Here is a 25,661-nt window from a genome sequence, read left to right as displayed (position 1 = left end):
TTAAGTTACAGTGCAACAACAAAAGACCAGAGGGAGGGGAGCGTACGCGTGTGACACAGTGCAGCGCTGCTCTTACAGTCAGTGTGTGCGGGAGAGAAAAAAGCTTGAGTATCGGATCTTTTTACACGAGGATCATTCAATATCAATACCAGCTTTGGTATCGATATTAGGATCGGTCCGCCCACCTCTAGCATCCATCACAGCCCAAACAATCCCAAGAGTCATTGTGCAAGACAAAGTGGTAAATTATAAACAATTTTTTTGAAGAAAAAACACAATTTGGGGTTCCATGTACAATTATAAATGAGAAATGTTTATAAATAATGTATTAATAAGTACTGAACAAATGATAACTGAAGTACAGATTACACCTGCTACACTAGTTTGTTGCATGCAACTGTCAAGGTTGTCAGGCAACTGAGGGAAGGGGCAGGACAAGCTATAGATAATACTTCACAGGTTGGACTCTCTTTGTTCACAATTGTTGGTTTTGGGCCTCCGTGGTTATAGTGTATAGTGTTTCGTTCAGTCTTCTGTACCACACTTTTGAAGCCAGTCAAGCAACTAGTATTTGAAATGTAAGTTAGGCAAGATGATCTTCTTTTTAAAAGGTTTACTGAGAAAATATAAAATTAAACAACTTCACATGGTCAAAACACTCTATGGGTTTCCAACATCTCTGACTTCCCATCTAAACTAACTAAGCCTGTTAGTGAGGGGGAGCCATCTGGTTGGAAGCTGAAATACAGAGACTTTTCATTTACTCTTTTTCCAACTTTTTTTTACATTACTGAATTATGCATTTTAACCAATATGTTCTTTTTAGAATTAAAGAAATATATTGATCTTCACTATTACACTTTCAATGTTTTTAACTAAATTATGAATTTGGCTCTTACAGCAGTCTCCGAAGGCCAGATCATCACAGAACACAGCCTTCGAAGGATGCAAACCCTGACCTTAGACGCATCCTACATCATTGCTTACTCTTTAAGACACGCCCACTAAGACCGTCTGCCTTCTCTGCAAGAAGCATGCAAAAGATATTGCTTGGCTGTTATTCTAGCATACTACTTAAGCTAGAATAAGCACATTTATTGGAAATAAACAGATCCTTTGATTCATTATAAAATTCTGTGCAATAACATGAACCGTACTGGATAACTTTTTTTTTTTTTCCCCCAAAACTTTCCTGTTTGCTTAAATCGTCTGTATAGTACTACCACCACCTAACTCAGTAGTGTACGGACAAATTTATATCATTTAATCAAGTACAGTAATGTTCAGAATAATAGTAGTGCTATGTGACTAAAAAGATTAATCCATGTTTTGAGTATATTTCTTATTGTTACATGGGAAACAAGGTACCAGTAGATTCAGTAGATTCTCACAAATCCAACAAGACCAAGCATTCATGATATGCACACTCTTAAGGCTATGAAATTGGGCTATTAGTAAAAAAAAAAGTAGAAAAGGAGGTGTTCACAATAATAGTAGTGTGGCATTCAGTCAGTGAGTTCGTCAATTTTGTGGAACAAACAGGTGTGAATCAGGTGTCCCCTATGTAAGGATGAAGCCAGCACCTGTTGAACATGCTTTTCTCTTTGAAAGCCTGAGGAAAATGGGACACTCAAGACATTGTTCAGAAGAACAGCGTAGTTTGATTAGAAAGTTGACTGGAGAGGGGAAAACTTATATGCAGGTGCAAAAAAGTATAGGCTGTTCATCTACAATGATCTCCAATGCTTTAAAATGGACAAAAATACCAGACACACATGGAAGAAAATGGAAAACAACCATCAAAATGGATAGAAGAATAACCAGAATGGCAAATGCTCACCCATTGATCAGCTCCAGGATGATCAAAGACAGTCTGGAGTTACCTGTAAGTGCTGTGACAGTTAGAAGACGCCTGTGTGAAGCTAAATTATTTGCAAGAATCCCCCGCAAAGTCCCTCTGTTAAATAAAAGACATGTGCAGAAGGGGTTACAATTTGCCAAAGAACACATCAACTGGTCTAAAGAGAAATAGAGGAATATTTTGTGGACTGATGAGAGTAAAATTGTTATTTTTGGGTCCAAGGGCCGCAGACAGTTTGTGAGACGACCCTCAAACTCTGACTTCAAGTCATGGTTCACAGTGAAGACAGTGAAGCATGGTGGTGCAAGCATCATGATATGGGCATGTTTCTCCTACTATGGTGTTGGGCCTATATATCGCATACCAGGTATCATGGATCAGTTTGGATATGTCAAAATACTTGAAGAGGTCATGTTGCCTTATGTTGAAGAGGACATGCCCTTGAAATGGGTGTTTCAACAAGACAATGACCGCAAGCACACTAGTAAACGAGCAAAATCTTGGTTCCAAACCAACAAAATTAATGCCTCGCAGATGTGAAGAAATCATGAAAAACTGTGGTTATACAACTAAATACTACTTTAGTGATTCACAGGATTGCTAAAAAAGCAGTTTGAACATAGTATTTTTGAGTTTGTATCGTCAACAGCAGATGCTACTATTATTGTGAACACCCCCTTTTCTACTTTTTTTTTTTTTTTACTAATAGCCCAATTTCATAGCCTTAAGAGTGTGCATATCATGAATGCTTGGTCTTCTTGGGTTTGTGAGAATCTACTGAATCTACTGGTACCTTGTTTCCCATGTAACAGTAAGAAATATACTCAAGACCTGGATTAATCTTTCTAGTCACATAGCACTACTATTATTCTAAACACTACTGTATATTTCCAGCTGCAAAGACCTCAGTGTCCGTGAGACACTTATATGAAGACAGTTGGTGAATCTCATCTTTTATAGCTGGTGTCCATGATGTGGGCAGTGTGACAGAACTGTTGCTCACATCAACATATCTTGGATTTAGAGTATTTTCATTCCCTCTTGGTTTCTAACCTTGGTCTTTCCTTTGGGTACGTAATAAATTCCCGAGGCCCTCAGCTGAAAAAGCCGCTGTTTCCAAGACTTCTTGCCGTCTTCTTTGAGGTGGAGCACTCCCTCAAGGTCAGGCACCATGATGGAGGTCCCACAAAAGTTCTCCTTAAGAGTAGAAGGGGTACATGAGGTCAGTAAATGTTACCCTACAGGAAATATTTGGTCTGTGTGTGTTTACCTGTATTAATATCTCTTTGTCTTGGGCTTTTATGTCTTTGAAAGCCTTCTTGTCCTTCTTCCATAGATAAAAGTTCTGCGGGAACAAACTGTGTATAACTCAGAGAGAACTGACAGTCTTCTGTTTGTCCTCAAGGAGCAGTGTTATTTGTACTTGGATAGTAGGATTGTGAATCTACATCTCCCTGATAATCCAAACAAGTCCTTTCTCAACAAGGTCTAGATGTCCACAAATTTCAGTGAAATTTGTCTATTCCAGGTTTTATGCAGATTAACACTCAAAGAGGACTGGAAATATGCAATGATGCTTATTTTGAAAAATCAGTCTGCCAATAAATTAGATTCCTGGTCAAGCTACCTGTTTGTCTCCTTGGATAAGACGCTTCATCTGCTTTGTCCTGGTCCACCCAGCTGTAAATGGGTACCAACCTTGTCTGGGCAAGTCATCTTTGTCAGAACTGGAGGCTCTCATCTGTATCCCTGAATCACTCTACGGAATCCGGAGGTGAGCCTATAGAGGACTTATCCCATGGTCTAGGGCTGCACAATATAACATTTGAGCATCGCCATCACGATGTGCACATGTGCAGTTGTTACATTGCAGGACTTCCGATGTGTCATCATTAAAATAAGCATGCACGTTTACAGGGCGGCATTGGTTAGTGGTTAGCACTGATGCCTCACAGCAAGAAGGTCGTGGGATCGCTTCTCACCCATTCTGTGTGGAGTTTGCGTAACCTTCCTGTGAATGTGTATGTTCTCTCCGGGTGTCCTGGTTTCTTCCCACATCCAAAGACATGCAGGTTAGGTGAACTGGAAACTTTAAATTGTCCATAGGTGTGTGTGCGGGTGTGAATGTGTTTATTTGTCTATATGTGGCCCTGCGACAGGCTGGCATCCTGTCCAGGGTGTACCCCGCCTCACGTCCTATGACTGCTAGGATAGGCTCCAGCCCCCCGTGACCCTTGATTGGTGTAAGTGGGTATAGAAAATGGATGCATGCACGTTTACCTTGAATAGGCCTACGGGCTAAAACACTGCATTATTACTATCTAAAAGAAAACGAGTGTTTTGAATATCAGCAGAAAACTTGAGCTCACAGGTTTCTAAAACCCTTGTCGTCTGCTTGTTTGGATTAGTATCACAGTCTAGACTAGTGTTTACGTTACGATGAAAGAAAACCCAAAGTAAATCCTACTTGGTTGTTCTTGTCTTACGCCAGAACACAAATTGATATTGAGGTCTAGGTTTTGTTGAGGGTTGCGATGATGGATGATGGGAGTTAAAAAGAAAGGCAAAAAATGTCACAGTTTTCCATTCACTGTAATGTGACTATTTGTCTTTGCCAACAGACCAAACCCTTAAAATACTTTGTGATTATAAAAGGCTGTGATTATATTAGTATACTCAGAGGTGGACGCGTTTTGCCTGAATCTATCTTGTCTGAAATATAACAATGAAGACATGAATGTAAGAGGTCACCCTGCATGCAGAAAGACACAGCTCATAATTCAAACTATTCAGTGATGACAATAACCAGATGGTGCTGGAAGGAAACAGCACACAGATAAATTAACCCAAGGTTAACCAAAGCCAAGAAAAATAGCAGCCCGTGTTGTATTTTTTAGATCCAGCATCATGTGTGATCAGTGTGTGTGCTGCATGCTAAAAGTATCCCGTCTTTCAAGAACTAAACCTAATTGGTGTTTCCCAAAAACAGCTTTCAGGGGGAAGTGGACCAACCTGAGGGTTTTGAAAACCTCATATTTTTCCTCCCGTTCCTGAAAGAGGACTTTGTTCTCAGTGTCCCGCGTCCATGCTAGCAGTGGCTCCACAAGGTTCTCGTGGTCCTCAAACATGCGCTCTGTCAAAAACAAACAAATATAGATGTCAGCAGTGGTCATATTAAAGTAGTCTTTTAGCAAAGTTAAAGTAATCTAAAAATAGAAGTACATAATCATGGGCTGTGAAATGTATTTTACTCAAATCAAAATTACTTGAGTTGTAGAAAAATATTTTGAATTGATAAACTGTTTACAACTCAGCTCATCTACGACTATAAGCAACAGGTTTATCATTGCATCCCACACCAGCCTGTACTGGTGAAATGGATCAATAGCTTCACCTGGTGGACATTTACCATTAATGGAGTTACAGAATTTCACCCAGTGTAAACAAGCATTGTACTGAATAAGCTTTATTTTTAAAGAAATTCTCGAGTTCAGCTCCAGATGTAGCTAACAGGTCAACTATTGCTAGTTATCAGTGGTACAATGGAAATGGAGGCAAACAGTTGGAGTCTAGAGGTAAAACAAACAACAACCACAAAAAAAAAACATGCAAAATCTGGCCACATTTTCTGCTAAGCGTTTAGACCGTGGTTATTCTCCTGCTACTTCTTTTTGGTTAGTTCACCAACTAACACGCTCTTGTTTGAGAGACAGGTTTTTTTAATTACTGCGTGAGCTAGCCAACTTAGCCGAGCCGTCACCCACATGAAAGACGTGGCTGACCTTTTTTCCCCTGCATGGACATCAGAGGAGACCACACATCTGAGGAGCTCCAGCAAGTAGTGCAGGTGTGGGTTGCATGCTGTGGATGTGTGTCTTCTGCCATCGGTGAGGTCGTGGACCAGGCTGCTCCTGCTGTGGACGTGCTTCTTCTGCCGTTGGTGAGGTCATGTACCAGGCTGCTCCTGCTGTGGACGTGCGTCTTCTGCCGTCGGTGAGGTCATGGACCAGGCTGCTCCTGCTGTGGACGTGCTTCTTCTGCCGTCGGTGAGGTCATGGACCAGGCTGTTCCTGCTGTGGACGTGCGTATTCTGCCGTCGGTGAGGTCATGTACCAGGCTGCTCCTGCTGTGGATGTGCTTCTTCTGCCGCCGGTGAGGTCGTGGACCAGGCTGTTCCTGCTGTGGACGTGCGTCTTCTGCCGTCGGTGAGGTCGTGGACCAGGCTGTTCCTGCTGTGGACGTGCGTCTTCTGCCGTCGGTGATGTCGTGGACCAGGCTGTTCCTGCTGTGGACGTGCTTCTTCTGCCGTCAGTGAGGTCGGCTGTTCCTGCTGTGAACGTGCTTCTTCTGCCATTAGTGAGGTCATGGGCCAGGCAGTTTCTGCTGTGGACATGCGTCTTCTGCCGTCGGTGAGGTCGTGGACCAGGCCGTTCCTGCTGTGGACGTGCTTCTTATGACGTCTGTGAGGTCATGGACCAGGCCGCTCCTGCTGTGGACGTGCTTCTTCTGCCGTCGGTGAGGTTGTGGACCAGGCTGTTCCTGCTGTGGACGTGTTTCTTCTGCCGTCGGTGAGGTCGTGGACCAGGCTGTTCCTGCTGTGGACGTGCTTCTTCTGCCGTCGGTGAGGTCGTGGACCAGGTTGTTCCTGCTGTGGACGTGCTTCTTCTGCCGTCGGTGAGGTCGTGGACCAGGTTGTTCCTGCTGTGGACGTGCTTCTTCTGCCGTCGGTGAGGTCGTGGACCAGGCTGCTCCTGCTGTGGACGTGCGTCTTCTGCCCTCGGTGAGGTCCTCGACCAGGCTGTTCCTGCTGTGGATGTGCTTCTTCTGCCGTCGGTGAGGTCGTGGACCAGGCTGTTCATCAGATAGACACATGGGGAGATTTTTTTCACATGGTAGGAGCTGTTTCCAACTTTCCCAAACAGAATTATGATGGTTCTGGTTCTTCATGAGCTCCAACATTAAATTGCACCAATGATTCCAATACAAAAATAATAATTACACTCAGGTTGAACTGACCAAATCTTTAAGGGAAAAAAGGGAATCTTTGGGGACTATTAGAATTTCTTTTTACCTTTTTTGTGAAATGTTTTATGCTCACGTATGGGTTCATATGTTCAATATAATTCCAGAAAACTGAGATATTGTGTGTGGCGAATCATTGCATGGTGTCCATGAATGAGTTAATTAGTACTTTATTAAGATTTAAGGAAACCAGTACTTCATGGCCTCACTAATTATTCATGAGCGTGAGAGTCACTGCTAACCCCGGACAGTTTATTTACATGGAGACATCTCTTCCAACATGATATTGGATTGAAGTTTAAATTTAAACGGATTTAATGCTTTATGCAGCAACACTTGAAGTGATTTTATATTTTACGAGCGATGGTGAAAGGGTTACATAAGTGATGCAGTTTTTTGATGCAGTGCTCTAAATAGTAATCTGTGTGTCAGATCATCAGTCATCAGGTTAAAAATAAAGTGTTGACCAAATGGAAAACCACAAGTCCTCATGTCTTCTGGGTAACGTGAAGCATTTAGAAAAATGACGAGTTAAATATTTAACAAGTAAAAGAGTTACTTCCTCTTATTTAAAGTTTATTTTTGTCATTTCCAGCGCACTTTACAGAAAATCCTAGTCAAATGTATTTTTGCTTGGTTATTTTCCCACAGGAGGCTTCTACGGTGGCCGAGAGAGGCCACAACACTTCCAAATGAATACAGCATGAACAAATACAAAAACCACCGCCGTTAGTGTACGATGTAAAGTCCCTATATGTATCTTTAACATTGAATAAATATTCATAACTCTGTCAAAAAAGGTCAAATTTCTTTGATATTTGGGAGTATTATGTGGGATGGTATCCTTTATCAACTGGCAAAGTTTGATCCAGATCTGATCCAGATTACAGATTTTGTGGCCATTTAAATTTAACATTGAAAACCCCATTTTATGTATATTTTACAATATATCTTAGTCAATCGTGCCCCAATCACTGTCATATTTGAAGGTGAGGTGCAGACTGGCACTCACTATCACCTGACAAAGTTTGATCCAGATCTGATCCGGATTGTGGATTTTGTGGACATTTGAATTTAATATTGAAAAGCCCATTTGGTATACTTTTCACATTATATCTCAATAAAAAGTGCCTCAGTTGCTCTCATTTTTCTGTTATGGATTTACCTACACCACCAAAGTTGGATGGAGGTTCCAGTTATATGCCTGTTTGTCTTCCAGTTATCAGTCGGAAACCAAGTGCCAAAAAGCAATGACGAATTGTGCACAGTAGATAAGCAGTGTTCTGTGAAAATTATCTGAAAAAGAATTCAGAAACCAAAAAAGTTCAAGTGCATGAACTAAACACATACTCCTGATATGTGATCACATCTCATTTATCTTTTGAAAAGCCGCTTCCCATAGGACTTTGACCTTGAAATTTTTTTCCAAGGTAAAATTTTTGTGATATTGGAAACTAGTGTTGGCAGAGGTTTGCGCTCTGAATGCAGTTCTCTAGTTTAATAATGAGTCTGCTGCAAATTCACACAGTACACCCAAAAATATAGCTGCAAATAGGCACAATACAATGGAAGAATGAGCAACACAACAAGAAGTTTCACTCCAGAGAATACAGAACTTATTGATGATTCTACTCTTCAGCTAACTATGTTTGTCATGATTTATTATCTACTTTGCAGTGCATTGAACAGTAGAGGTCCCAGTCCACCCAGATGTAAATGGACACTGAGGAAGTAACCTGTGATGGGCTGGCATCCCTTCTAGGGATCGTTATAGACTCTCATCTGGTTCACACTATGGCATCTGGGGTAACTGCTGGCACCGATGGTGCTCATATTGGGCTGTCTTCTACTACTTCTTTGTTAAAAGAAGGAAAGGAAACTGTAAAATCTGCATCTGGCTCTGTACAAATCCAATGCGGGTTGGTGTGCAGACATTCACACTGAACAAAACCACAATACATGCTTCATAACCTGGTATCTTATAAAAGGATATGAATCAGATTTTAATAGCGAGCTGTGTGAGCCTTTATTGAGGTTTAATGACTCTTCTCCTTACCCTGTTTTTGATATACAGGCAAAAACCACTTGTTAAAATATGGATTTTGTGCATGTAAGTGTAGTACTGATGTTAGAAAGCAGATGGTACAGAGTGTCTGGAGAAGCTGATGTGAGGGCCACCGGCTGAAGTAAATATAGCTCAGACAGCTTGGAGGATTGAGATCATAAGGCTTCTCTTTCCGCGTGACAGGCGGGATGACTGACAGTGTCCGACACGGCAAATTCAAACCACATGTCTACGGAGGGAAGGCTAGGTGGGAGTCTGGTTCATTTTCACTGTGCCAATAAAAACAGTCCATCTGACAGTAACATCCCCCCCCCCAACAATGGCAGACATGTTTGCTCGCTCCTCTCTGGAATGTTGGCTTTTTGTTATTTTTCATGTGTTTTTGGTTTCTCTGCAGTGCACAAACAACAAACAAAAAACAACAGACAGACACTTTTGGACATCGGCAACTGACACAGATGGGTTGAATTTACTGGATTCATACCTCTGAAGCTACAGGTCATTGTCTTTTTCCGACGCAGCAGCCGCCACAACCACCACCAAGCTAGTCAGCTTTGACACTACCGCTGACCCAAGGTGGATATGTCAAGGCCTGCAGCGCATCACTGACTAGAGGACCACCACCAGCGCTATCAGCTCCACAGGCAGCCTGCCGAATGATCTCAACCCCTTTTGCGCCCGGTTTGAGATCTCCAGCCATGGCACATGCCTGCGCACACCCAGACTCCCCAGACCACTCAACACCCCTTCCCTCTCCCAACAGTCTCAACAGACCAGGTGCAAAGAGCACTGAGGAAGATTGACCCCCGTGTGGTAAGACCAGACACCGCTCCAGGGCGGGCCCTCAGAGCATGTGCTAACAAGCTGGTTGATGTTCTTACCTCCATATTCATCCTGTCCCTCAGCTAGAATACTGTTCCCACCTGCTTCAAGACTGCAATAATCTGAATTCAGCCAGCATAATCACCAACACCGGCACCCCTCACGGATGTGTCCTCAGCCTGTACATTTTGTACACACTTGCTTTTTGCACAACTGTGTTGCGCATTCAATTGCACATTACTCATTCCATTGTAGGTACCAGACACTTTGTGTGTGTGTGTATATATATATATACGAGGTCTGTTAGAAAACTATCCGACCTTTTTATTTTTTGCAAAAACTATATGGATTTGTATCATGTGCACTTGCATCAGCCAAGCTTGAACCTTCGTGCGCAAACTGAACGCTGTGTTGATCCGGGACGTCGTCTGACTACTACAGAAATGGCAGAAGAGGTGGACATACCACTTTTGCGGCACATTCCACTGTTACAGGAGTTTTTGTCATGAAAAGACATGCGGAGGAATTCGCCACGGAGTCGCTAATGGCACGGGACAAAAGCACCTCCGTGTTGGTCTCACAGGACATGTTGTAACATGCCCAGCTCTTGCACCTTTCGGAAGATTCAGACGGCTTTCGGTGGCTTTTCAGTCGTGTGACTATCCAATAAATTGTGGACGAGCTGGACATGCCACAACATGTCCTGTGAGGCTTCATCACGGTGTTGCTTTTTGTCCCACGCCATGAGCGGCTCCATCCCGACGCGTGAATACCTCTGCACGTCTTTTCATGACAAAAACTCCTGTAACAGTGGAATGTGCTGAAAAAATGGTATGTCCACCTCTTCTGCCATTTCTGTAGTAGTCAGACGACGTCCCAGATCAACACAGCGTTCAGTTTGGAAATGATCTGGTCGTTTCAGCCTGTCAATCACCGCTCGGAGCGCGGCGTGCCCTCTGCCATTGTGCGCCGTCTTTAAACCGGTTGTAACACTCCTTAATCTGTGTGATCCCCATAGAATCGTCCCTGAAAGCCGTCTGAATCTTCCGAATGGTTTCCACCTGGCTGTCTCTCACAATTTCTGGAAACATTTGATGCAGCAAAGTTCCAAATCGTTCAGACATTTTCCTCACAATAAAAATCCGACGAGGGGTGTGGACCACTGCTCACTCAAAGCGTGCTAACAGGCGAATGACGCAACCGACAGGTGTGAAAAACTCACGAATGCGCACGAAGGTTCAAGCTTGGCTGATGCAAGCGCACATGATTTTAGTTTTTTAAAAAATAAAAGGTCTGATAGTTTTCTAACAGACCTCGTGTGTGTGTCTATATATATCAGATATATATATATATATATATATATCAGATATTTTTACCATTGTATTTTTTGCTTTTTATATTTTTTTACTTACAAAAAGGTGGCATATGTCCGTCTCAACGCTAAAGTTTAGATGTATCAAAAGTGAAATTACCAAGCAAACCTGTGGTGCATCACGCAAAGATCATGGCTTGTGTACGCACGTTTCTACAGCTATTGGTCCACTGGCGACACATAGAGGTGATGCTGGGACACTGTTAATAGTGTGAAAGCAAGAAGTCATCAAAGTGATGTGCACATCAGAGACACACTGATGAGCAATTAACACACGCACATTTACAGTTATATGGGTGGAAATAAAAGCACGCGCAAAGTGATGAGAATGGCACTAACAATGGCTGCCTTAGCGTTGTCAGAGGACCTTGCAAATGGTGCACTCTAACATGAGCGTGTATTCAGGTAACGCAAGGATTTGCTTGCAAATTATGATAATTGGCTCATAAGCTGATTTTGATTACCAAGACCAATGTTACTGGAGTTGCAGGCAGAACTGCAGCCGACCTTAGAGCCGTGGTTGTAGTTTAATGCTCCAGTTGCTCACCGAGTTGCAGGTCGTGGTTGTACTTTAATGCTACAGTTGCTCACCGAGTTGCAGGTCGTGGTTGTAGTTTAATGTTACAGTTGCTCACAGAGTTGCAGGTCGTGGTTGTAGTTTAATGCTACAGTTGCTAACAGAGTTGCAGGTCGTGGTTGTAGTTTAATGCTACAGTTACCGAGTTGCAGGTCGTAGTTGTAGTTTAATGCTACAGTTGCTCACCGAGTTGCAGGTCGTAGTTGTAGTTTAATGCTACAGTTGCTCACCGAGTTGTAGGTCGTAGTTGTAGTTTAATGCTACAGTTGCTCACCGAGTTGTAGGTCGTGGTTGTAGTTTAATGCTACAGTTACTCACCGAGTTGCAGGTCGTGGTTGGTCTCACACAGGCTCCAGTCCACGTTGCAGTCACAGTGCGTCTTCTCAAACAGATTGTCCAGAACTTCTCTGACATTCTGCCGCTCATCAACCATTAGAGTCTTTGAGCTTCCGTCGTTCATGAGCACCTTCACCACCAGCTGACCAAAAACAAAACAGTTTGGTTGGATGGAGATGTTTAGATTATGAATTTATTGCAGAAATGGTCTGATCCTAAATAGTAGAGAAGCTTGAAACTTCGACTGGACTGGGTTGCTTGACGCGAGAACGTTTCGCTTCAAATCGCAGAAGCTTCCTCAGCTAAAATTCTTGCTCTGGTAGTCTGACTTCTGTCTTGACTCTTGTAGAGGAGAATAAACAGCCACAAAAGCTGGAGTTTTAAACCTAACCAGACCGCTCCTACCGAGAGGCTGACTGCTATAGGCTGGTGACTAAACAATAGCTCTAATTAGCACCTATTGTACTCTAGTAAGCACCCTCCTAATGACAGGGCAGCTGTCCCTCCTAATGATGGGACGGCAGCCTCTCCTGATGGCTCCCTTGACGACTCTCCTGATGACGTGAATGACTCATTACCATGAAAAAAGACTGAAACTGCTTTGACCTGAGTACCCCATTGTAAACAGGGGACAAAGCGTGACTCAGACCCCCTCCCGGTTAAGGCTGGGTTTCAACTGTTTCACATAGAATGCCTCTTTGACCCTTCTCTCAAACCATTTCTTCTCTCTGGCTAAGATTTTAACTTCCTTGTTCTCAAACGTGTGGTTAGTGTCTTTCAGGTGGAGATGAACTGCAGACTGAGGTCCATTTGCGCCCTCTCTGTGGTGCTGGTATAGCCTTTTGTGTAAAGGTTGCTTAGTCTCACCTATGTAGTGTTCATTACAGTTTTCCTGACATCTGATAGAATACACTACATTGCTCTGTTTGTAACTAGGGATCCTGTCCTTAGGGTGAACTAATTTCTGTCTCAAGGTGTTAACCGGTTTAAAGTAAACTGGGATGTTGTGCTGTCTGAAGATCCTCTGTAGTTTTTCCCCTACTCCTGCTAAATAAGGGGGAGACACTCCTCTTCTTATTGTCTCCGTCTCCTGTCTATGTGCTCTCTCTGTTTTCTGGGACTTCTGCACTTTGTCCAGGGACCATCATGGGTACCCACATACTGTGAGGGCTTTCCGTACAAGTTGTTGTTCTTTAGCCCTTCCCTCTGCAGTTGTGGGCACCTGTAGGGCTCTGTGTTGAAGAGTCCTGATCACCCCGAGCTTGTGTTCAAGGAGGTGGTTTGATTCTAAATGACTAACATAATGTCCGTGTTGTTTGCATTCAGACCGTGTTAAAGGTTTAGATTCTGGCTTTATCAATGGAAAAAATTAAATCCGTCTTTGAAACATGATTGAATATCTGTTCATTTAATTAAAGACTACAAACTAAACTATTGAAGTTGATATTATCTTTGACTGGACCATCACTGGATCCAGTCAAACCAAACCACCTTAAACCATCTTTTCCTTATTTACTCCTAATTTCTTCTCAGCGTTACAGACGCTCTTTACTCTGACGTCCTTTCAGACTCGTGGATTCTTGTTTCCTTTGAAGCAGAGAAGTTTTACAGAAGTCATGACGCCATCTCACAACTTTACTTAGTTGAGAAAAATGTGGGTTCATGGGCTTTCGGAGATGTTAAGGATTGAAAAAGCTGGAACGTGTTATAAGATCTTGACCTTCAGTGGAAAACAATCTGATTTTTACATGTGGTTTAAATGACTCTTGCTTCCTCATGTAACAAGTTCAGGTTACTTTATTAATATGCAAACATGTATGTGCATATTGACACAATCTGCACCAGGACTTCATTTGTTGCTTTGATGGACTCTGACCACAGAGAGAGCTTCTGTAACCATCAGCAACAGCCAAGCTTTTCTGCACAAATATTTTTGTGAAAGTCATCTGTGGTGAGATTTATCAGCATTTGGTCAAAAACCTTTGACCGTGACATGTTTGTTTTTTTTGTTTTTTTAATTCACTTTATTTTATTTTATTTTGTGCATATTAAACTGGATGACAGTATCTATCCCTTAACAGGTTTTGGAGGCAACAAAACCCATGGAAATGCATAAAGTAATCAAGCTAGAAAATAAATGCACCTGTATTCCATTACAATTGCAAGGATGAAAGTGGATTTTAGGTCAAAACAAAAACTGCCCTTTTTTTTTTTGATGACAACAGGAAAAGCATCAAACCATTATTAGACTGTCGCTTCTACAACCCCTGGCAAAAATTATGGAATCACCGGTCTCAGAGGATGTTCATTCAGTTGTTTAATTTTGTAGAAAAAAAGCAGATCACAGACATGACACAAAACTAAAGTCATTTCAAATGGCAACTTTCTGGCTTTAAGAAACACTATAAGAAATCAAGAAAAAAAAGATTGTGGCAGTCAGTAACGGTTACTTTTTTAGACCAAGCAGAGGAAAAAAAATATGGAATCACTCAATTCTGAGGAAAAAATTATGGAATCACCCTGTAAATTTTCATCCCCCAAATTAACACCTGCATCAAATCAGCCATCTCCCCAGTGCCTTTACCTGACATGCAGCCCCATATCATCAATGACTGTGGAAATTTACATGTTCTCTTCAGGCAGTCATCTTTATAAATCTCATTGGAACGGCACCAAACAAAAGTTCCAGCATCATCACCTTGCCCAATGCAGATTCGAGATTCATCACTGAATATGACTTTCATCCAGTCATCCACAGTCCACGATTGCTTTTCTTTAGCCCATTGTAACCTTGTTTTTTTCTGTTTAGGTGTTAATGATGCCTTTCGTTTAGCTTTTCTGTATGTAAATCCCATTTCCTTTAGGCGGTTTCTTACAGTTTGGTCACAGACGTTGACTCCAGTTTCCTCCCATTCGTTCCTCATTTGTTGTACATTTTTCGATTTTTGAGACACATTGCTTTAAGTTTTCTGTCTTGATGCTTTGATGTCTTCCTTGGTCTACCAGTATATTTGGCTTTAACAACCTTCCCATGTTGTTTGTATTTGGTCCAGAGTTTAGACACAGCTGACTGTGAACAACCAACATCTTTTGCAACATTGCGTGATGATTTACTCTCTTTTAAGAGTTTGATAATCCTCTCCTTTGTTTCAATTGACATCTCTCGTGTTGGAGCCGTGATTCATGTCAGTCCACTTGGTGCAACAGCTCTCCAAGGTGTGTTCACTCCTTTTTAGATGCAGACTAACAAGCAGATCTGATATGATGCAGGTGTTAGTTTTGGGGATGAAAATTTACAGGGTGATTCCATAATTTTTCCTCAGATTGAGTGATTCCATATTTTTTCCTCTGCTTGGTCTAAAAAAGTAACCGTTACTGACTGCCACAATCTTTTTTTCTTGATTTCTTATAGTGTTTCTTAAAGCCAGAAGTTGCCATTTGAAATGACTTTAGTTTTGTGTCATGTCTGTGATCTGCTTTTTTCTACAAAATTAAACAACTGAATGAACATCCTCCGAGGCCGGTGATTCCATAATTTTTGCCAGGGGTTGTAAATGGGGCTTTTAATTTTATTGAAAATGAGGCATATATAAGGGTGATTCTTTAACTACGGGCAGTATTGGCCTTGTAAATGTAATTTCCACTACACCATTGCCTTACAATATAAAGCGCCTTGGGGCAACTGTTTGTTGTGATTTGGCGCTATATACATGTGCTATGATGTCACTGTTTATCTCCATAGAAACTACCCAAACAATCTTTCATACAAACTGTTTAGGGACATTACAGTGTTGTGGTGGAAATTACAGCAATAGTGTGGGACAACTACATTTTGTTTAAAAAAAATCACAACAGTTGAATGACATTGAATACCCCAATTATGTTTTGATTATTTTACTGATATTTTATTCAGAGATATTTTAAAACATTAGAAAAAAACGTTTCTTTACCATTCATTTTTATCACTGAAGATCAAAAGTCTGGGTGTGGGACAAGCACAAAACGGCAATATTTGCATATAATGATGCTGAAAAAAGGTGAAAAAGTCATCATAGACTACTAGAACAAATTTCTTAACACACTTTCATTGTAAAGATAACTATAAAAAGTGTGAAATTTCCCCTTTTTTCTGTTTTTCATACAATATGATCAAAGGACATAATAAGTGCCCGTAGTCTAAGAATCACCCATAAATGTGATTATAGGTGAATGGTGTGTTGACTGTACAATCCGCTACAATGAGATGTGCTCAGGTGTTTGCGCATGCTAAAAAAAAAACATACACGATGTATACATGATGTCCATCATGTACATCAAAATGCATGATGTGCAGCAGAAAACATGGAGGGAAACACTTGTCCTACAAGTTGTCATCTATGCTTTCCTCATGAGAAGCACGTGTTTTTTTTTTTGTTTTGTTTTTTGCTGTGCATCATATACTTCTAGCATGCACTCGCACCTGAGCACCAGTTATGTGCATTCGTGATTATTGATCCAATAGGGTTGTTAGTCATGGAACTACAGACACGGCTCCCATTCACTTTGCTGGGGATGCTGTTGGAAAATGTTTTCAGTTCAATTTTGACATTTTTTTAGGCTGTCCAACATTGTGTTATTTCTCACAAAGTACACTCTCTGTCGTCTTTATGTGAATTTGGCATTGACATAATCAAAGGTGTACTTGAACAAAATATTACTTTAATATTTGTGATAGCTGTGTTTAAAGAGCAAGTCTGTTTCAAGTTAACATCTGATCAGTTCTGGGTTTGTTTACCTTTTTCACTTTTGCCTCCTTGAGCTTCTCAAGAGCAAGTTTGATTTTGTCCGCCTTTATCTGTGCCTCGATTTCTTCCTGAAGAAGACATCAAAATACAGAATGGAAGTGGTAAATGTAGTTCATTAAAAGCTAGCATCTCAATTCAAATAACCAGTACTGAACAATTGTATTTCTATGCCACAGATAAGACAGGTGGCTGTTTCAAACAAACAAAAAAAAACACGCTTTTTGGCGATGCGGTGTGTTTCTTTGGTCGTGATCCACCACATAGGTGCTTCACTGTTGAAGACACCAACAACTAGAAAACGTTGGTGGTGTTTGATGCCTTGGCTTTGCTATGTAATAACTTGGTCTTGGTCTTCTTGGCCCCGGCATCGTCTGGTCTCAAAAAATAAGCTGATGCCAGTCGTTTTAACCTATTTTTTTGCACTGTTTATATACGACCAAAAAAAAAAAAAGTGTCTGTCACGTTAACTTTATGCACAAGATGGTCTATGCGTGCAATGCTTGAATACATTGTTTTCTAGTTCCCATGACACTACACGCACACATAGACACATGCTACATGATACTACGTCTACAAGTACTAAATCTTCCAAAACAGCCTCGTCACTGCCTAAGCACTGTTATATTCCTTCCAACTTTTGCAGTGTACTTTCAGCATCCACTGACACCTCAGGATGTCACTGATGTGATTCACATAAAAAATTAATCCTTTGCAGCACTGTTTTAAAGGATCTGTGTGTCTACTTATAAATTCTACCTTGTCTGAACGATGGGAGCTACAGCTGTAGTTTTTAACCTCAGAACGATGATGCAAGAAACTCTGCTAAAGCAATCAGCCTCCATCTGTGTTTTGCACCACTGCCTCATTCTACCTCCCTCCTTTAGGCCTTGGTATTAATCCTCTTTCCTGCTTGATGGCTGATGGTGTTGATGTGTTCCAGGCAGGTTCTTCACTGGTACGTTTCACAAGGCTGTGGAACAGATGCCTCCACGGGGCCTTTGTCAAGAAATGTTGCTATGACCTCACCATCCGAATACAATAACAGCACGATACCACACATCCTAGTTTCACTACATAGGTATCAGCAGTGTTTCTGTAGCCTATATTGGTTTTCACAAAACGTTCAGTTCAGTTGAACTGATATAGATGGACTGAACATTGGTCGGTGAGTGCTGTGCAAAGTGGGGGCAGAGTCTCTGTCTCAGTCCCAGTGAATTATGACATTTGTTATGGATGACTTGTGGCTTCTACTTGGTTCTGTGCTTGCATGGGTTTGGGTAGGGATGTGGCTTAGGTGCCTTTGTAAGCAATGAAATGCTTCCTGATCTTGACTTCACAGACAATGCTGGGATCTTTGGGGAATCAATAGATGCCATAATAGCAGCACTTGAGAACCTGAGTGACAAGTCTGGGTTTGTGGTTGTTCTGATTCAAGATGAAAATCCAGGCCTTCAATGACTTCCTGGAGTTGGCCATTCAGAAGTTATATCTGCATGTGGTGAAAGTGGTGAACTTGTACAGATATTCACTTATCTCAGTGGAGACGTTCATGTCTCTTGGTCTTTGAGCTTATGGAGTCATGAGGTCCATGGATGGAGATGTTTTATGATGCCCATGCCTTTGCAGGAGAACAAGTCCATGTATTTAGGGTCATTGAGCTTCCCATTGTACTGTATGGTTAACAGACTTGGATGCTATTCAGTGACTTATGACAACAACGATGTCTTTGGTACGAGGTCTCTTCAAAGGATCCCTGGGTACCACTGGAATAACTTTATATAAACGATTACTTAGGGATACTTGGATGAGAAGTACCACTTGCAACATGTGGTATGCCAGTTATGACATTTTGGCCAATATTGCACATTTTGGGGCATGATCCAGCATACGGGTGCCTCATTGTTGAGGACCAAGCATTTAGAAAAGACCAAGGGTTATGTCCACATTTCACCTGGCTGTGTCACATCTATGGCTACTTTTGAGGGGTGGAGATAGACTGCCCACCTACGTGGGTGGTTGCCATCTAGGACTAAAGATAATTCTGTAGTGTGGCAGATGTGGCAATGGATGATTAGAAGATCTGTCTCTCCCTTATTGGTGAGTGTGAGTTCAAGCCCAGAGTTCAGGTTACACCAGCTTCCTGACCTGATCATTCACATGATGCAAACTGGTGATGGTTGTTAGTTGCAATAAAACCAGACTGGCATCCTGTGTAGGGTGTACCCTGCCTCACGCCCTATGACTGCTGGGATAGGCTCCAGTCCCCCTGTGAGGTATAGAAAATGGGCGGATGGATTTTAGGAGTGTAACAATGCAAGGATATTCAAAATTTCTTGACTTCCTGTTTCCAACTCTTGCAGCAATTATCTACAGATAAAACCAACTCTCAAACTTGTTCCTAATATTGGAGGGAGGTCAGAAGTTCATTGTAGCTATTACACTTGTCTTTGTCATGCTTTATCATTTGGTAACTCACTGTAGTCTTCTTTGAAGACTGAGGAGGCGGAGGCGGTTTGGACGAGGCGGGGGTGTTGGCACTGCTGCTGCTGCTTCTGCTCTCTGGTGAAGATGGGGAAATGGCGGATGAGGAAGGCTGGATGCTCAGGGCCTGGGGTAGGGGTGGGAAATCTGATGGTGGCGGCGATGGCATCTTCAGGCCCTCTATCTCTGCTGCCAGCTTCTCTCACTTGCATTGAGAGCCAGCCATCAAAATCAGCCAATGAGTGCGTTCCAAATCATTGTCCTCCAGCTCATTCAGGGACTCTGGTGTTGGAGGGCAGAAATACAATTATTTGATAAGAATGGACTCCAGAATGTAACTTTTAGGCAAATGTCTGAGGTTAAAATAGAGAAAGTAACAAAGTTCTCACAAGCCTACGACAGTTCTGCAAGACACTGCATCTTCAGCATTTCTCTTTAAAACCACAGTACTGACGTAGTTGTTATGCAGACGTCAACACACAGGCTTGTATTTATTAACTGTCCAGACAGCACTCTGTGCATGTAATGATATAGTTTACCATTTAGGTCGGTGAAGCCGATAGAGAGGTGTGACTCGTCATTGGATTTGGGGGGAGCTGGAGGAGGAATGGTTTCTTCTCCAAGACTCTGCGGGGAAAATTAAACCAGGTTGGATTCCATACACCCCTTTATTGTAGCCAGTTCGCCTGATTCACACAGATAGAATGTAATAAAGCTAAATGCCAAGACATTCAATGTGGAATTTATTTGGGGGGGAATAAGGGTTTCTGTGTGCAATAATAATATGGCAAGGGTGAGTCGAATGTATAAATTCCAGACAATGAATCTGTTTTCTGGAAGTTACCGTTTCCTGGATCATTTCTGATATTGAAGTGTGCCGTTGTCATAGCAACTCACCTGAGTGAGGAGGTCCATCTCCCCAAGCAGGTCACTGAACATGGCATCAATGTCATCCATCTGGTTAAAAGCAACACACAGGGCAGTCAGAGAAAGCACAGAAAGATCAAACTACGTGAAGCAAAATCTCATCCTGTTACCACCACTGAGGTGCCTTTGAGCAAGGCCCCGAGTCTTCAAAGGCTTTGGTGGATGCGGTCAATAATAGACAGAACAAGCTGTAATTATACTTTGTACTAGTACCCACAGGGGTGGGGTTGGTGTGGGGGTGCGAGAAGGCATGTTTGACCCTTGACCTTCGCCCTGGGTGTCTTTGCCCGGATAATTCTGGAATCCACCTAATTGTGCGCCACATTTGGTACAAATTGGGTTGAAAATCCAATTCCTTAACCTTTGCCAGAATGAAAATTTTCAGGGCAAGTTCGTGGTCACCCTACATCCACATGTCAAGTTTGTTGGAAATCAGACAACAGACAGATGGACAAACTCAAAGTTTAATTTATTGATTGGTGATGCTATAAAAACAATATTTTTTAGTGCTTAGATATGGTCATAATGTAAATCTCTAATGCATTATGTTCCAGTGTGTATTTTTAATGTGTAACTGGCACTAAGGCCCTGGCAGAGTTACTGCTACTTGCAGGCACAACATGTCGCCTGAAGCTACACTAACTTGTGCAACTCCAACTGACACACAACTATGAAGAAACACAACTATGTAACTTCCAGGCATTCAGAATGAGTCAACGCACGTTGAGTCTTGTTGCACTTGCAGACCTTAAAGCACGTCATTAAGGAAACCAGGTGCAAGGAATAAAGTTGGAATTAAATCCCACTGAATGTCAGCACAGTTTGTTAGAAAACACTGCAGATAAAATACTATAACGCAAATACTACAACTCTTATTCATTACGACAGGGCTGCAAGATGTAATATTTCAAATAAAAAGTGTTCCTCAGACTATCAGTTGTAAGGTGCATGCATGCAAATCTCTTGGGCTTCAAGTGTCAGAACTCAGTAGCTGGTTCCTACAGATCCACATAAAATGAGCAATCTGCATAAACATAGTGTGTGGAATGAATGTGGGAGCTGTGTTTTTCCTGAAAACAGCTCCTGAAGATTCACTGGGGAATTGTCTATAATTGCTGTCTGACGTGCACGTAACCCTTTGGTCTGAGTACATGTTATGATGGACTAGAATGTGCAGTCAAAACAGACGGCCTGTTTTCCCACAGTAGAAAGTGTCCAGTGGGGGGTGTCAGCGGGGATTCATTTATTCACAGTGTAATGTAATGGTAAATATAAAGTATTGTACACATATTCTCCTGCAGGAAGTCCTATATAGGTCCTGAGGCCCAATGGTGACTTCTCCTCAGATGAGACAGTCTATGACAGGTTACTTCCCCAGGCAACACTGGTACATATTTACAGCTGGGGTGGCCAGGGGCCGATGCCCATAAAAGCATACCCATCTACTTCACACTTTTCCAAACCATGGTCCATGGTCTTACATTTGGAAGTGCTTCACATTTGGCCTCAAACCTGCCCAGTGTGCATCAGACTAACAGTCCTGTGGAAGCTGTACCGGACCATCATGGTGAAGAAAGAGCTGAGCCAGAAGGTGACGCTCTCGATTTACCAGTTGATTTACCCTCCTGTATTAAGTACGGTCATGAACTTTGGGTTGTGACCAAAAGAACAAGATCGTGGACACAAGCGACGGAAATGAGGTTCCTCTGTAGATTATCTTAAATTAGATTAGATAAAACTTTATTAATCCCTTGGGAAGACTCCCTCAGAGAAATTGAGGTTCCAGCAGCACTGGATAGAACACACAGCACACAGGATAAGAAGCACACAGAGTATCAAAAGTAGAAGTAAGAAACAATTTACAAAATGTAAATACAAATATAAATACAGAAATACTGTCGTTACTGGCTACAACTGCTCCTCTCCTTCCTGTCCTCTGTCTTCCTGTTGCTCCTCCTCTCCCCGATGTGAGGAGATGTTAAGTCTGATGCCCGAGGGACAACATAGTTTTTCAGTCAGTGGTATTGCACTTGGAGAGGAGCAGTGCTTTGGCTGAACAGGTTCCTCTGATTGCTGATGTGGTGTGCAGAGGGTGACTGGCATTGTCCCTGTGGGGTATCTGGGTTTACACTCAGGAACGAGAACGAAAAGCTTGAATATCCGGAAAAGGACCCATATGCAGCGGCTGCTCCTTGGCATTGAAACGAGGGAACACAGGTGTTTTAAAGCATCTGGTGAGGATGCCCCCTAGTCGTCCTCCTTACCGATAGAAGTAACCCTGGGGAAGACCTGGACACATTAGAGGGATTACATCTCACAGCTGGCTTGGAAATGCTTTGGAATTCCCCAGAAGAGAGATTCCTTGAAGATAGTGAAGTGTTGGTTCAGCTACTTAGTCTTCTGCCACCACAACCCAGACCCAGATAAGTGGGAAGGTAATGAAGATGTGAATGGCTTCACCATGTCCCCCTGAGTCTCCTTGTACTGTAGCATTGGCAGTCCCATTCATCTGAGTTGCTGTTAATACTTGAGTCCCTCAAGTCAAGAATGCGAGCATGTGATGCTATCTTGCTTCACCACATCCAAAACATCACCGAGTCCTGGATGTAAACCACCCAGGTAGACAACTATTGATCCCCACATCGACTAAAATAACCATCTATATCTGCTATAACAACATAAAGCCAGGATGTCCTCGTGGCCTTTTTCAGCCACTGGGGTCTTCAACACTCAAGCACCTGGATCATGCACAGAGAAATGTGCCACTTTGCCAAAATGTCATTTGACACTTTGCCAGTGTTACAGTGCAACTGATACTCCTCATCTTAGTCTCCCTAAGTAAACTGCTTGTTTTACACAAAGTCATTCCAGTTGTACCCAAGCTTCGATGGTCTCAGATGAAACCCTACCAGAAGAAGAAAGAAGTTGCAGTTCCTTGACTCCATTGCTTGAGGCTGGCTCCAGAAGGAGGAACTTCCCTTCAACTCCATGTTAAAGTGTCTAATTTAGAGCAGAAATAACCTGTTTACAGCCTGGAACAAAAAATCGGCCAGTCTCCTCTGTGTCAGCCCGATCCTGTGAGATCTCAGAAGCCAAGCCAGGGTCCTGGTTAGTACTTGATCAGATGGGGACCTCTTAGGTAGACCGGGGGCTGCATCTCTTTCTCCAGTTGAACAGCCTGGTACAAAAAAACAAAACAAAACAGTTTGGCCTCTATATACCTTGAGGGGGGGGGATAAATTTTTTTTTTCTAACTTAGTTTAAGATGTTTGAAGTCCTCTTGCTTGCCTCTACTGGTGGTTGGCTCTCACTGCGGTATTGTATCACTTCCTGTTCCGGAGCACAGCGGTGTTTTTCTGTATCTGTTAGCTGTTTAATCTGCGCAGTTAGATTGATCTAGTTATCTAGATTACGAGTTTGTTTCCCAGTGTAATCTTTACGTGCCTTAACTAAGCACTCCTTCTGCTGAATCACCTCTAAATTATTTACACATTATTCGCTTTGCGTGTTTTTAGGAATCCGCTAGCTTAGCGTAGCTACTAGCTCTTAGCCGATTTAGCATGGCGGCTTCTCCTGTCTCTCCCGCACTTTTCTGCTCTGGGTGTGAAATGTTTAGTTATTCCTCGGCCTCCTTTAGCAGTAATGGTACTTGTAATAAGTGTAGCTTATTCGTAGCTTTGGAGGCCAGGCTGGGCGAATTGGAGACTCGGCTCCGCACCGTGGAAAATTCTACAGCTAGCAAGGCCCCTGTAGTCGGTGCGGACCAAGGTAGCTTAGCCGCCGTTAGTTCCCCCCTGGCAGATCCCGAGCAGCCGGGAAAGCAGGCTGACTGGGTGACTGTGAGGAGGAAGCGTAGCCCTAAACAGAAGCCCCGTGTACACCGCCAACCCGTTCACATCTCTAACCGTTTTTTCCCACTCGACGACACACCCGCCGATGGATCACAACTCTGGTTATTGGCGACTCTGTTTGAGAAATGTGACGTTAGCGACACCAGCAACCCTAGTCAATTGGCTTCCGGGGGCCAGAGCAGGCGACATTGAAGGAAATTTGAAACGGTGGCTAAGGCTAAGCGTAAATTTGGTAAGATTGTAATTCACCGTCGGCAGTAATGAACACCCGGTTACGCCAATCGGAGGTCACTAAAATTAACATTAATCGGTGTGTAACTTTGCAAAAACAATGTCGACCAATCTGGAGTTTTCTCTGGGCCCCTCCCCAATCGGACCGGGAGTGACATGTTTAGGCCGCATGTTCTCCTTGAATTGCTGGCTGTCTTAGTGGTGTCCAAAAAATGAGGGGGGCTTCATAGATATTGGCCAAGCTTCTGGGGAAAACCTGGTCTTGTTAGGAGAGACGGCATCCATCCCACTTTGGATGGAGCAGCTCTCATTTCTAGAAATCTGGCCAATTTCTTAAATCCTCCAAACCGTGACTATCCAGGGTTGGGACCAGTAATCAGAGTTGTAGTCTACACACCTCTCTGCAGCTTCTCTCCCCCTGCCATCCCCTCATTACCACATCCACCGTAGAGACGGTGCCTGCTCCCAGACTACCAATAACCAGCAAAAATCTATTTAAGCATAAAAATTCAAAAAAAGAAAAATAATATAGCCCCTTCAACTGCACCACAGACTAAAACAGTTAAATGTGGTCTATTTAAACATAGGTCTCTCTCTTCTAAGTCCTGTTGGTAAATTATATATCATTGATCAACATATTGATTATTCTGCCTAACAGAAACCTGGTTACAGCAGGATGAATATGTTAGTTTAAATGAGTCAACCCCCCGAGTCACACTAACGTCAGAATGCTCGTAGGCACCGGGCCGGGTGGAGGATTAGCAGCAATCTTTCCATTCCAGCTTATTAATTAATCCAAAACCCAGACAGAGCTTAATTCATTTGAAAGCTTGTCTCTTAGTCTTGTCCATCCAAATTGGAAGTCCCAAAAACCATTTTATTTGTTATTATCTATCGTCCACCTGGTCGTTACTGGAGTTCTCTGTGAATTTTTCAGACCTTTTTGTCTGACTTAGTGCTTAGCTCACGATAAGATAATTAGTAGTGGGCGATTTTAACATCCACACAGATGCTGAGAATGACAGCCTCAACACTGCAATTTAATCTATTATTAGACTTCATTGGCTTTGCTCAAAAAGTAATGAGTCCACCCACCACTTTAATCATATCTTAGATCTTGTTCTGACTTATGGTATGGAAATAGAAGACTTAACAGTATTCCCTGAAAAACTCTCCCTGCTGTCTGATCATTTTCTTAGTAACATTACATTTACTCTGATGGACTACCCAGCGTGGGGAATAAGTTTCATTACACTAGAAGTCTTCAGAAAGCGCTGTAACTAGGTTTAAGGATATGATTCCTTCTTTATGTTTCTCTAATGCCATATACCA

The 25,661-nt window shown here is 42.4% G+C and overlaps 1 protein-coding gene across 1 annotated transcript in view; it reads right to left on the bottom strand.

The window, feature by feature from the left end:
• apbb1ip (amyloid beta (A4) precursor protein-binding, family B, member 1 interacting protein) overlaps positions 1–25,661 on the bottom strand; it is a 97,754-nt gene that overhangs the window by 24,992 nt on the left and 47,101 nt on the right. Inside the window, 8 exon segments of the mRNA XM_034166431.1 lie at positions 2,915–3,058; positions 3,132–3,219; positions 4,874–4,994; positions 12,038–12,197; positions 16,830–16,907; positions 19,316–19,602; positions 19,860–19,947; positions 20,218–20,277. Of these exon segments, the coding sequence (XP_034022322.1) occupies positions 2,915–3,058; positions 3,132–3,219; positions 4,874–4,994; positions 12,038–12,197; positions 16,830–16,907; positions 19,316–19,602; positions 19,860–19,947; positions 20,218–20,277 (1,026 nt within the window).

This window comes from Thalassophryne amazonica, chromosome 1 (assembly GCF_902500255.1).
Source record: "Thalassophryne amazonica chromosome 1, fThaAma1.1, whole genome shotgun sequence".
In the NCBI taxonomy this organism is placed as follows: Eukaryota; Metazoa; Chordata; class Actinopteri; order Batrachoidiformes; family Batrachoididae; genus Thalassophryne; species Thalassophryne amazonica.
Note: the sequence above shows the minus strand (reverse complement) of the source record. Positions and strands in the feature narration are given on the sequence as shown.